Source organism: Neomonachus schauinslandi, chromosome 9 (genome assembly GCF_002201575.2).
Source record: "Neomonachus schauinslandi chromosome 9, ASM220157v2, whole genome shotgun sequence".
Lineage (NCBI taxonomy): Eukaryota > Metazoa > Chordata > Mammalia > Carnivora > Phocidae > Neomonachus > Neomonachus schauinslandi.
In genome coordinates, this window is record NC_058411.1 from 142875355 (window position 1) to 142888061 (window position 12707).

The following is a 12707-nucleotide window of genomic DNA, read 5'->3' on the forward strand; positions in this document are numbered from 1 at the left end:
CATATCGCACCTCCCCAAATGCCTCCGAGCGTCATGAAGTCAAAGCCAGCAGGAGGGAGGATTTCTCTGGAGAATGCGCACTTTCTGAAGAGCAACGACACATTGGCAGAGAGCCTCCGGGACTCCATCCCTACTCCACCGCCCCGAGCGCTCCCGCCACGGAGGGGGGCGCCGGCAGTCACGGGCTGTGCCCCGCCACCCGGCGGCCCCAGGCTCATGATTTCATTGTGCAGATGGGCACGACGATCACGAGGATGACTGTGCACGTGGCGGCGGCGATCAGGGCGGCGATCTTGCAGACCTTGGCTCGTCTGAACTCGGCTTCCTTACGCTTTAGCAAGGAGTCGTAGCCTGGGGTATAAATATCTTCCATCCAGTATTCTAAGTGGTTTGGGTTTAAAGATTCCTGCGTCTAGAAGTGAAGAGAAGATGTTAGAGACACAGTAAAACCCAGTTCCCGAAGCTGGTCGTCAGGGCTGACCGCGAGATCCACTGCCTCCGGCCCGGGCCGAGGTGCGCTGGCAAGGCCCCGAGCTCCTAAGCACTGTGGATCGCACCTGCCCCGCCCTTGCTGCCCGCGTGCTAAGGGTCCTGACACGGGGAAACCACGGTCTCCTCTCTGCAAGCAAGCAAATGAGGGCCGGGACCAACGGGGCTGCCACCGAGTGCAGACTGGCCCCGCGGCTGGAGGGGCAGTGAACGTCCCCGAGCAATAGCCCCCCGGCAGCCCCTGAGAGCAGAGCCCTTCGAAGCAAGGCTGTCCTCTTGCCCTGATTCCGTCCCCAGCTCCTCGCCAAAGCGCCTACTGAAGAATCAAAGGCACCGCCCAGATAAGCAGTTCAAACAAAATATAAAATATTTCCATTTCAAACACTTGTCTGAGCAGGTCAGGCCCCTACTCAGGGTCAAGGTCTACAGACCCGCACAGGCCGTCCCCGTGCCCGGGGCTGCGTCCCCAGTGGCGGAATCCGCATTGACATCTGTCTCCCGTCTCCCTGAGACCGATGCACTGTCTGCAGGGAAAACGCCATCTCTAACCCATACTGCCCGCGGGGCCCGCTCCCCGGGGATGGTTGCAATCTCTTCCCATCACGAAAGGCAGTATTCTCATTTTACGGCAAGCATTTAATAGCACAGTGTCACATAAAAGCAAACACATCGTAATTCCCCAAGTGAGGTCACCTCAATCCTTGAAACTCAAACAAAATATCCATTTTGAAGACTGTCTCGGCCCCTTTAATGCTCGAAACATGGGCACATTAAAGTCTCTCTCACACACGCAGGTTCACAAAACAAATCCTTCAAAAAGTCTTCTAAAAAACTGAGTTGCCCACGTCACTGGGGAACACTGGTGATTCTAACCCGTGTTACTCATTGCCACCTGCCCTTCCAGGGGCGCCCCCTGCTCTTTCCCCTGTGCTCTGTGCCCCGGGAGCCTGGCCCCACGGACCCACCCAGGGGGCCCCGATCAGCAGACAAGGCTTCTCTCGGTTTCTACCAGGCACCTGCTTCAGAGCCATGGGTCCCAGTGGGTTGCAGAAACAGCTCCCTTCCCTCGGCCTCAGATCCCAGGGTGAGGGTGTCCCGTCACTGAGGCTGGTTCCCTGGGGGATGCTCCCCGGGCTCTCACGCTGCCCGCCGCACCGTACCAGCCACCCCCCAACACTCTGCTGTCACCCACAGGGTGTGCTGTCTGCCTCCCGCTGGGGCCCACTGCGGACGGGCCAGCCTGGTGGGCAGACCGCGGCCCCACGTCCAGCCCCCGCCACCTGCCCATGAACAGCCCCCAGGCTGGGCATGGTCTCTACGTCTTTAAGTGGTTGACAAAAATCAAAGAGGACTATTTCATGCTCTGTGAACGTTAGAGGAAATTCAAGTCTTGCCATCCAAAATAACACTTCACAGAATCACAGCCCCGTCCGGCTGTTGGCAGATGGTGGCGGAGTCCAGCACCAGAGCCCTCAAGGCCCAGACCCGTCACCATCGCCTTTGCAACCCCTGTTCTAGTACTTTCTGTGCAACACTGCATAATGGCAAGGGTGGGACTCAGGGGTCGCTAGAACTCTAGGCCCCCTCCCTCGCTAAGGCAGAACATTTACAGGCTCTGGTCCGTCTCAGAAGCAGCGCTGACCACCCGATGCCCATCCTGAGCAACAGGACTCTCTCGGTCATGCAAAGTCCTTAAGAGTGGGGTGCTCCGTCTTTGCAAGGGCCCCCATGACAGCGCCCTCCGCCTGTGTCCCAGGAGCTGCGGCCCCCTGGAGCCGCCCGGTCCCGGTGTTTGGACACATGCCCGTCTGTATGCTTGAGCCAGAGCTCCCTCCCCACCAAGCTCTGCCCTCCGTGGGCACTCGGGACGTGTGGCCGCAGCCACGAAAGCCCTTCAGCAATCTCATGGACGCCAGACGGACAGACGGATCCAGGATGGGCATATTTGGCTGGGAGGCTGGTCCACGTCGGCGGGGGGCCACCCTCAAGGGCTGGTGGACCTGCTCCCTGCCGTGCACCTTGAGGACAGGCTCTGGCCACCTGGGCTGCACCAGCCCCCCTTCTTCCCGAGCTTGCCAAGGAGGCAAGCCATGCACTCAGCACACATCCGGTGTCACCTTCCCTCCGGCTCAAACAGAAGGAAATCGTCTTCTCTTCATATATGTACCCCTAATGAGCTGGGGGTCAGCCTGTGGAATAAACGATTTTTCTTGAGTTTTTTCAGCAAGTGCTCTAGTGACAACGAAGAGAGCGGTGGCACCAAGGTTTCCAGGGACACAGGCGAGGGGCCTTGTTGTGACCAGACTCTGGCGGTGGAAGCCCAGCCCACACCCTCAATCCACCTGCCAGTGGGCCCGCTGACGGGGAGCCCCATGTGCCCACCAGGGGACCCTGCGAAGACTCTCCAGATGCTGAGGTGCTGTCACAGGGCCTGAGCTTCTGAAGGGAGAGGAGCGCACATCAGGCCCACCGCCCACCTTCCTCGCGCTCCCGACGCCGCTGGGCTCTGCCGCAAACACCCGGCCCGCCGCCAGCCCCACTCCCTCCTGTTCTGTTCTGTGCGGCTTGGGTCTGTGATGCACTTCCAAGGATGTCGCCCCCAGCTCTCTAATCTGAAGACCTACTTTGATTTCTTGTGACTTTGTCTTGACAAACACAGGCACATTAACATCACGCGGACCCAGGAGCAGCCTCCTTCGCCCACACTCTCAGACGATGCTTCTCAATCTATGACTCGTTCAGCTAATCGGACCCTCTCCAGGCCGCGCACTGGTGGGGCCACTCACACCCCCGGGGCCTGATGCCCACAGCACCCACGGCAAAGCCGCACAGGGCCCACCTGCGGGAATCAATCCCGGTCTAGCCAGCAGGACGAGGTCAGGACGGGAGGTGGCATGCAGGAGGGGCGAGGGGGGCTGCCACCACAGACCCCACTGTCAGGATCTGGCCGGAACCGCCCCTTCCCCTAACTGTTGTCACTCAGGGCCCAATATATACAAATGTCACTGCATTGCAGTCACGGTGGGGACATGAGGCTCCCGGATGCTCCCCCCAACAGGAACGGCAACGCGGGAGGAAGGGCCCAGGCCGTCGGTGGGGTCCAGCACAAATTCAGACTTGTCCGACCCCGGGCAAGTCCCGAGCTTCTCGATGTCCTCATCAGGAAGCTGGAGGTGACCGTAATCGTCCCTGTGCTCGCAGCCTGCCGTGAAAAGCACGTGCGGAGTTGGACTGACGGATCTCAGCATCGTGGGATTGTCCCCTGGAGTCCCTTTCGGTGCCTACCTAACGCCGGTACTTTAAATACCTTCTTTGCAAAATTCCTCACAGTGACTCTGCAAGGAGTGTCGTGTGCTCACTGGACGGGTGAGGGGATGGACGCACAAGCAGATGTGTGCATGTCCTGGGTCCCGCAGCAAAGGAGCCCTGGACTGGAGCCCCGTGCTGTGGACCCCTGAGGTCTGTTCCTGCCACACCACGCCCCCTCAGCCCCCTCTGCTTCGGGCCCCAGCCAGCCCCTGCCGGCATCTCTCCCACTGCCCCCTCAGTGATACGGTCATCCTGGGACCTGGAGGTCTGGCACTGCTGGGCCCCACCACCCACAGAGCTAATCCTGCGGGTGGGGACAGGTGCCCCCCGGGCCCCGCGGTGACACAGAGACCCAAGCAGACGCGGTGCGAATGGAAGCAGGTGGAGCTGCCCACCCACATACGAGGGGACCGAACCCCAGCCCGGCGGGTGGGGAACAGAACACATGCCCGCCGGCCACGATGGCATTCACAGAGCTCCCGGGGGTGGCTCTTACCTGGGGACTGCTCCGTATGGAAACTTAGTCCATAGCTTGGCTCCCACAAATATGCTTATCCCACGTGCTACATGTGGAAGGAGAGATCAGCTTGTATCTCATTAAACAGTTTGGCTCGGGTCTTGTGAGCAAAGACGAGAAGCTGCACTTGGGGCAAAGCCTTAAAGGCGCAGTTAGCAAATTGTGCGGCCAAAGTAAATACATCAGTCACATGATTACAAACGTATAAGCCAGATCACGTTCCCCTCCTTAAAATCTCCACTCTGGGGCTTGTTAAAGTTCAGAATTCCGTGGCGGGGGCCCAGGGAGCTGAAGGGTGAGGGAGCAGGCTGGCCTTGGCCATCCCAGGTCCTTCCTGCATCGGCCGGGCTCCCAACCCCCCCCCCGCCGCCCCCTCCCCCGCCTCTCAACAGCCCCCCTGCCACCCCCCCGCCTCCCACCCCAGCCCCCCACCGCCCCCTCCCGCCCAGGGGACAGCGCGAGACTCACCTGCAGGTCCAGGGCGGTCAGCTTGCCCTTGTCGCCCGCGTTCCTCGTGTACTCCTCAATGGTCCAGGATGGCTGGCCCCGCTTCACCTCAGCCAGCTCGGTCAGCCGCATGTCCGTGTACAGAGGGTTGTTCTTCAGGTGGGCTTTGAGGGAGGCGGGGTAGGGGTGCGGGCTGAACACCTGCTCCACCAGGAGGCTGTCTTTGGGCTGCTTGGGCATTCGGTGCTGGGGGGGGATGTCGTACTGTCTGTCCGCCTGTTGGGGGAGAGGGCACAGAGAGGTCCAACAGGCAGCACAGAGGCTGTGGGGTTTCCCAGCGCACCGGGCAGCCTGCAGCTCAGCATCCCCGGGCCCTGCAGGCTGCCCACCAGTGGAACACCCTTATTTACACGCACACCCTAAGTATGTTGCAGGGGGACATTCTCCGGGAACAGCTTGTAATGAGGACCTGAGCCTACACTTGACTGAACCCTCACACCATCACTGCCACCAACCACATGCAGCCCCACTCCTGATGCAGAAAAGGGGAAAGCAGGACCATGAGGGGAGGGAGGGATGGAGGGAAGGAGGGGAGGGCGCCTGAGAAGGATGGTATGCATGAGCGCGTGGTGAGCCATGCCGTGTGAGCGTGAGTGTGCACCTGCACGGGAACTGGGCCACGCCGTGTGTGAGCATGAGCATGAGCGTGCACCTGGACGGGGACTGAGCCACGCCATGTGTGAGCGTGAGCGTGCACCTGCACGGGGACTGGGCCACGCCGAGTGTGAGTGTGAGCGTGCACCTGCACGGGGACTGGGCCACGCCATGTGTGAGTGTGAGCGTGAGCGTGCACCTGAACAGGGACTGGGCCACGCCATGCGTGAGCGTGAGTGTGTGCGTGCACCTGCATGGGAACTGGGCTACACCGTGCATGAGCGTGAGCGTGAGCATGCACCTGCATGGGGACTGGGCCACGCCGTGCATGAGCATGAGCGTGAGCGTGCACCTGCACAGGGACTGGGCCACGCCGTGTGTGAGTGTGAGCGTGAGCATGCACCTGAACAGGGACTGGGCCATGCCGTGCATGAGCGTGAGCGTGAGCGTGCACCTGCATGGGGACTGGGCCAGCACATGTCCACCGGCCTCTCCCCATCCCCACGTGCCGTCCACAGCTGCAGAAGGACAGAACAGCCACCAACAGAGACAGCAGATGATTCTTTGGGATCAGAAAAAAAAATCACTTCTTTCATTTACTCTTTTCCCCCACTTTGGACACTGAAAACCTGCTGAGAGGCCCATCTTCCAAGCTCCTCCTTCTTGGCACCATCTGAGGAAGCCGGCCTCCCCACGTGGCTCTGCATTTCTGCACGCACACCGCCGTCCCTCCCTCTGACCCCGGGCCCTCCGGTCTGTCCCCTGACCTTCAGAATCAAGGAAGGGAACTGAGAAAGCAGCACATAGTAACCGCGTCACTGGAGCCCCGGGGAGAATGACGAAGAGCAGCCCTGGGGGCCACCGACATGAGTCACCCCACTGCAGGGGACGCGAGCACCCATGTGTGCGCTCACTCGGACCTGACGGGGAGAGGCCAGCTCTCAAGACGCAAACGCACTCAAGCCGGGGCCAAACACACAACCCTGATGCAAAACAGCGACAAAGCAAAGGAAAGGGCTCTATCGGGACCTGCTGTCCTCAGGGGCGGCTTGGGGAACATTTTCCTTATTTGTGTGGCTTTTCCTACTAATCCTCTACCGATCTTACCATGGAAAGACTCGAACTTTTAAAGAGGAGCACCGTGAATCCACGGGGCACGGGGAAGGGACACCTGAGCCCGCATGCGTGGAAGGCATCCCCGTTCCCTCGGCCCACGCCCCGTGATCCTTGGCAACACCCGCCTCTCCCCCACGCTCCCCATTCTACGAGAATCTGGCCCCTGCCACCCATCCCGTATCCAAACCCCGCTTCCTCCCACGGGCAGCCTGGCAGCAGGCACCCCTCAGAGCCAGCGGGACGGACGATCCGTCTGGGCCGTCCCCCCGTGCTAACACGGGAAGCCCGCCAAATCTGCAGGAGAGCCGGCGCATGGAGGGAAGGCCTCCTCCTTCCTGACTCCTGTGACGCACGGGGCCGGGACACGCACCAGGGCTGCAAGAGCGCAAGGGCCCAGCTTTGTGGGCGTGGGGGAAATTACCTCTTTCGACCGGCGGTGCCAGTCGTTACTCTCCCCGGGGCCTCTGTCCTTGCTCTCTTCCTCCCCGAGGCCCACACGGCTGGTGTAGGTGACGGTGCGCCAGTCTCTGGGCGAGTTAGAGGCGCTGGCAATCTTGGACTCCGTGGCGCTGTTCTCCTCCGTCAGGGACCTGGAGGACGGCCTGGTGAAGAGGTTCTTCTTTAAGGCCTTGACTCGAAGGCTCTCGCTGTTGCTTCCACTGGCGTCTGAGCAGTACCAGTCGGCCGCGTTCTCCAGCTTGGGCCCCCGGGGGCCGTCGTGCGGGCGGAACATCCTCGGGGAGGCGCTCTCATCAGACGGAGCCTCGCTGGTCAAGGAATTCAGGTCAATCTGCACGCTCACCTTCTCAGGCTGCTGCATTTTCTGGTCCAACTTATTTAGCTTGCCCAGGACCTGGGAGATTTCCTCGCGGACCCCTGACAGCGATTCGAGCTTCCGTTCAATTTCACCGATCCGGAGCACCAGTCTGCACACGCTGGTCTTCAGCTCCTCTTCCGAGTGGTGGCTGTTTTCAGGCCGGTTGCCCTTTTCTCCTTGGCTGCCGGGGAACCCGTTGGCGATTTTGGTCAGGCTGCGCTCGGGGGAACTGTCGCCATCGGACTTGTGAGCCTGAGACAAGGACCCCATGCTGTTGTAGCAGGAGGACTGCATCACCCCCGTGGAGCCACTGATACTCATGTCATCAAGGAACCGGAAGATGTCACTGATGTCATCGCTGATGACTTCCGAGTCGTCATCTGACTGCTTCGTGGCGTGCCGGTCACCGTACTTGGTCTGCCCCACGGCGCACAAATCTTTGCGCTTCTTGGGCTCTAGCCCATGCTGCTCCGTCTGGGTGCCCACGCTGCTGGTGTCCGAGCTGAGCTGCCCACCAGCGCAGCTGATGCTCTTGTCTTTGAACTTTTTGACGGGCTCGTGCTTCTCCAGGTCAACAGGGGACGAGATCTCTTTAGGCTTGAGCCCGTTTGGTTTTGCCGTGTAGCCAACAGGAAGGATCGGCTGTTGGTCCTTTGGCGCCAGGTAAGTGGGGCGCCTGTCTGGGGTTGGGAAACTGGGGCTCTGGCTGCTGGGATTTGGGTAGAGCAGCTTCTCCTCGGAGGGATTTCTATTAAAGAAGGACCGTTCAAAGTCAGGGACTTCTTCGGTGTTCAGGCTCCAACTTTTGGCCGGCCAAGGGGTCTGCTTCCCTGGCCTCCCCGGACAGCGCCTGGCGTCCTGCGTCCCCATCACTGGCGTGGGACCAAAATACGTGGAGGCTTGAAGGTCATCTAAGCTCTCGTGTTTCGCCCGTCTTTTGTCAGGCACAGGGGAGTACACGGGATTCAGGTACTGGCTGTGGTAGGGCATTTTGAAGCTGTGATTGAAGAAGGGAGTCTTGTGGGGCTCCTTCTGGCCCTGGGGCTCCCCATGCTCAGCCTCTGCCTTGTTAGCGGGGCCAACCAACTTGGGGGACACGGTCATCAGATTGTGGAAATCTTCTTTAAAGATGTTCCTTTTCTGGACACAGGACTGGACCACAAACGGCTCCTCATTGGAAATGAAGGTCTCCTTGATGCCCTGGCTGATGGGCAGGGAGTCCTGATCCGAAATGGACTCATTCTCGATGTTCATGGGGAAGTAGGTTCTCTGCATCTCACAGGGCTGGGGGCTGGTGACGGAGTAGGGGGCCAGGGCCTGCAGCCGGTCCAGGGAGGCGGCACGGTTCTTCAGCTCTTTGCTGACCCCCAGCAGGAAGTTGGGCTCGGAGGCGGGCACGAACTGCGGGCAGTCCTTGCGGTCTGCCTTCCGGCTCTGGAACGACTGCCGGGCGGGGTAGCCCCGGTGGAAGGGCCTCTCGCTCAGCTCACAGTTCAGTGGCTCGCACGCGGCAGCGGTGCACACCTCCGTGTCTGACCGGCACGACTCGAAGGACGCCTCCTTCTTGTGCACCTTCTGCCGGCCGGTGGGCAGCTTCTCCTTGGCGGCGCCCCCATTCGTTTGGATCAGGTTGAATATCGTCACGATGTCCGCGGCCACCATGATCTTCTTGGACTGCTGGTTGTTCATGGCGCATTTCATCTTGTCTTTGAATAGCGTGGCTGGGAAGTTGGGGTCGAGACAAGCCGTGTAGAAGAGCACGCTTCTCAGCTTGGCGAGCTGCGACAGGTCAAAGCGGGCACACAGGGACTTGCACAGATCCTGGTAGGAGACGGTGCTTTGCTTGCTGTCCAGCTCCTCCAAGATCTTCATCAAGAAGAGGGAAGTGTCCTGGTTAGTCTCCATGACTTCGGACGTCAGAGGCTCACGTAGTCTTCCAGTCCGTCCTATAGTGACGACATCAAAAAGTGGAGGGAGGTCATAAACACTGGTGGGGTTGTGAGCCAAGCTTGTTACAAACCACATAAAGACATGCAAGGAGAACCTTCTTAATTGAAAAATGTGTTGTCAGCTTACGACTTCATAATTCCCTTCCCAGGAATTGATGACAGTGATTTATGTATAAAGATGTTTGTTGTGATGGCGTTTGTAAGAGTGAAAAAATAAAACATCTTAAATATCCAGATAACCAAGGGATGCATAAATAAAACATGCAATGATTATGCAATGACTTCCCACAAGCATTAAAACGATAGCAATGCACGTCCTTATGAAGGAATATGACCCATCAATAAAAAGGAACAAACTGGGGCCTCTGAGGGGCTCAGTCTGTGGAGTGTCCGACTCTTGGTTTTGGCTCAGGTCCCGATCCAGGGTCGTGAGATTGAGCCCCACGTCAGGCTCTGTGCTCAGCGGGGAGTCTGCTGGAGATTTTTTCCCTCTCCCTCTGCCCCTGACCCATCCCCACTCTCTCTCTCAAATAAATAAATCTCTTTAAAAAAAAAAAGGAACAAACTAGTGTACAAACAAGGACGTGGACGGAGCCCACAGGCACTGTGCTTGAAAGAAGGAAGCCAGAGTCATGGGCTGTGTGCGCTGGGACGCCACTTCGATGACCTTCTGGAAAACATACCTGTGGCCTCGGGGGCTGGGTGTGAGCTGGCGGAGGGGGGCTTCCCTGCCTGCAAGCGTCTCTCAAGACTCATGGAACCATGTGCTCACGTGTGTGAGTTTTCCCGCACGTAAATTATACCTTCATTTAAAAATGACACATTGAAGACTTTTTAGGACACACAGACACACACAAACTACGCTACAATCCTGAGTGAGAAAAATGAAAATAAATGCTTTTTTTTAAGATTTTATTTATTTATTTGATAGAGAGACAGTGAGAGAGCACAAGCAGGGAGGAGAGGGAGAAGCGGGCTTCCCACCGAGCAGGGAACCCGATGCGGGGCTCGATCCCAGGACCCCGGGATCATGACCCGAGCTGAAGGCAGACGTTTAATGACTGAGCCACCCAGGTGCCTTGAAAATAAATGTTTTAAGCAAGAAGGTCTGAATTACAGAAAGTTATACATTCTTGGAAATGAAAATTAAAGAAAATAATGTACACTAAAATATTATTGGTGGTTATGTTTGGATGGTAAATACGGATTTTTTCCTGAAAGTAATCTTTGTTCCTCGGTATTTTATGATGCAAATTTTCAAACATACAGCAAAGTTGAAAGAATTTCATAGCAAATACCCGTATACCCGCCATCTGGATTGTACCACTAACATTTTACTATATTTGGTTCCTCACATACCTATCTATCCATCCTTCATCAAGCCATCTTACTTTTTTTAACATACTTTGAAGCAAATTGCAGACATCTGAACATTTCATCATGCTTATCATTAACCTTGGTCAATAATTGCTTATGGCTTTCCTTTGAACATCAGATCCTCATGCACAAATCTTCAGTGTGCATTTGCTGAAGCTTTGATAAATGTGCGTGCCTGTGCAGTAACCAAAACCCTTGGAAAGATCCAGAACGTTCCCAGTGCCCCTTCCCATTCACCCTGTGTTCTTATGTGTTATGGGGAATGTTATGTGCTCCTTACAATTTCCCATCCTTTCTAAAATTCTGACGTGTGCTATTTGTAATCCGCACACAGTAATAATAATCAGCCTTACTTTGAAATGGAAGGAAAAGCTACGTTAACCCGTCCTGATGGAAAAGTTAAACACACCAAACCAAAAGTTCCACAAAATGTCACAAGAATGAGTAGAGCCTGTTGATACACGTGGATCAGGTCTGAGATTTCCCAGGAAATGTGGAAGCCCACGGCACCGTGGCCTCCCTGGTCACGCCCGCTTGGAAAGGTGCTCCGACGGGCCACCTGCTGATTCTGAGGTCGGCTCAGCCCGTTTCCTAGGGGAACGGCGTCTTTTCTCCGGGTTAGATTTCGGTGGCTCCTGGCAATGGGTTCTCCGTCCCTCCTGAGAGCAGAGCTCCCCAGGGGCTCCTGGCTCAGGTGTGTGCTCTCCCACACGTGTCTGCAGGGCCACACAGAGACCGCGGTGTGGAACAGACAACAGCCCCGAGGGGTCCTGTTCCCGCCCAGAGCAAGTCCCAGCCAGAACTCCCAGCCTTGCCCGGCCATGAGCCCATCCCGTGAAAGCACCCAGTTAACGGGGGGGACAGCCTGTCCCGCTAGAGTGTCAGGTAAAGAAGTGGGCGCAGAAATCAGAGCAGAGGCGAGTGACCGTACGGAGGGAAGGGTGAGCCGTGCACCTGGTACCGGGCTGTTTGGTGCTGAATTCTTCCAATAGCCATAGGAGACCTCTCGCACTTCTGCGAGCGCCCTGACCCACAGGACACACACGGCAGCGAGCCGACCCCCAGCAGCCCCCAGGACAGCCCTACACTGCCTCCCTGCGGGAGCTTCTCGACACTCTATTCCACTTCCCGGGCTACATCCCAGCTCCAAAGCGGTATTTGGAAAGCAGAGGCCCCGTGTCTCTGGGGGGGAAAGGAGGAATCGCGAGTGATCCGGTACACCTGACTCATCTTCTATTAACACTGGGATCTGGGGGCTTATGAATGGCCCGGGGTAGGCGCCTGCCCCCTGCAGATGGGCGCATGGAGGCATGCCTGGCGCGCGTGCCCGCGACACTGATCCTTGCAGAGGAAACTCCACGCGGCAATCTACGGGAGGCCAGAGGAGACCAGGGAGGAATCGGGAGGGACAGGCGCTCGGCTGGAAAGCAGGCTGCCAGGCTCTGTACCTGAGTGACAAGTCTGGCTGCCCCATGCTCTCACAGGCCAGCTACCTCACTCGACCACTCAGACAACTCTGTGGTGTGAGGACGCCGCTCCCATTTCACAGATGGGGAGGCTGAGGCTCCTCGAGGGTGACTGCCCATCAGAGGGGCCAGAGCTGGGTTAGGGGCGCACGGCTGATGATGCGCCAGGAGGGGGGGAAGCGTCACCACTGCGCCGGACGTGAGCTGGGCGGTGGGAGGGCCACTGTCACCTGAGCACCTGCTGTGGGCGGGGCCTACAGGTAACATGCACCACAGCCTAGAGAGGGAGGCACCACTGCTCTTCAGTCTGTTTGGGAGAAGAACACGGTCTGACACACACTGAGACGCACGGAGACACACTCACACGCACACTCCGCCCCCACACACGGAGACGCACACCAACACACTGAAACATTCTCACACGCGGAGACACACACACATGGATACACACGGAGACACACTCACACGCATTCCCCACACACACATGGAGACATACACCAACACTCTGAAACGTTCTCACACGCAGAGACACACGCACTGAGACACACGGAGACACACTCACACAC

General features: G+C 57.9%; 1 protein-coding gene across 1 annotated transcript; it reads right to left on the minus strand.

The window, feature by feature from the left end:
- Window positions 1-214: 214 nt before the first annotated feature.
- MINAR1 (membrane integral NOTCH2 associated receptor 1) lies at window positions 215-9254 on the minus strand. The gene is made up of 3 exons (XM_021680606.1): window positions 6954-9254; window positions 4784-5038; window positions 215-412 (listed from the first exon to the last, which is right to left on the minus strand). Exons 1-3 carry the CDS (start codon window positions 9252-9254, stop codon window positions 215-217), a joined length of 2754 nt encoding a protein of 917 aa, XP_021536281.1.
- Window positions 9255-12707: the final 3453 nt, after the last annotated feature.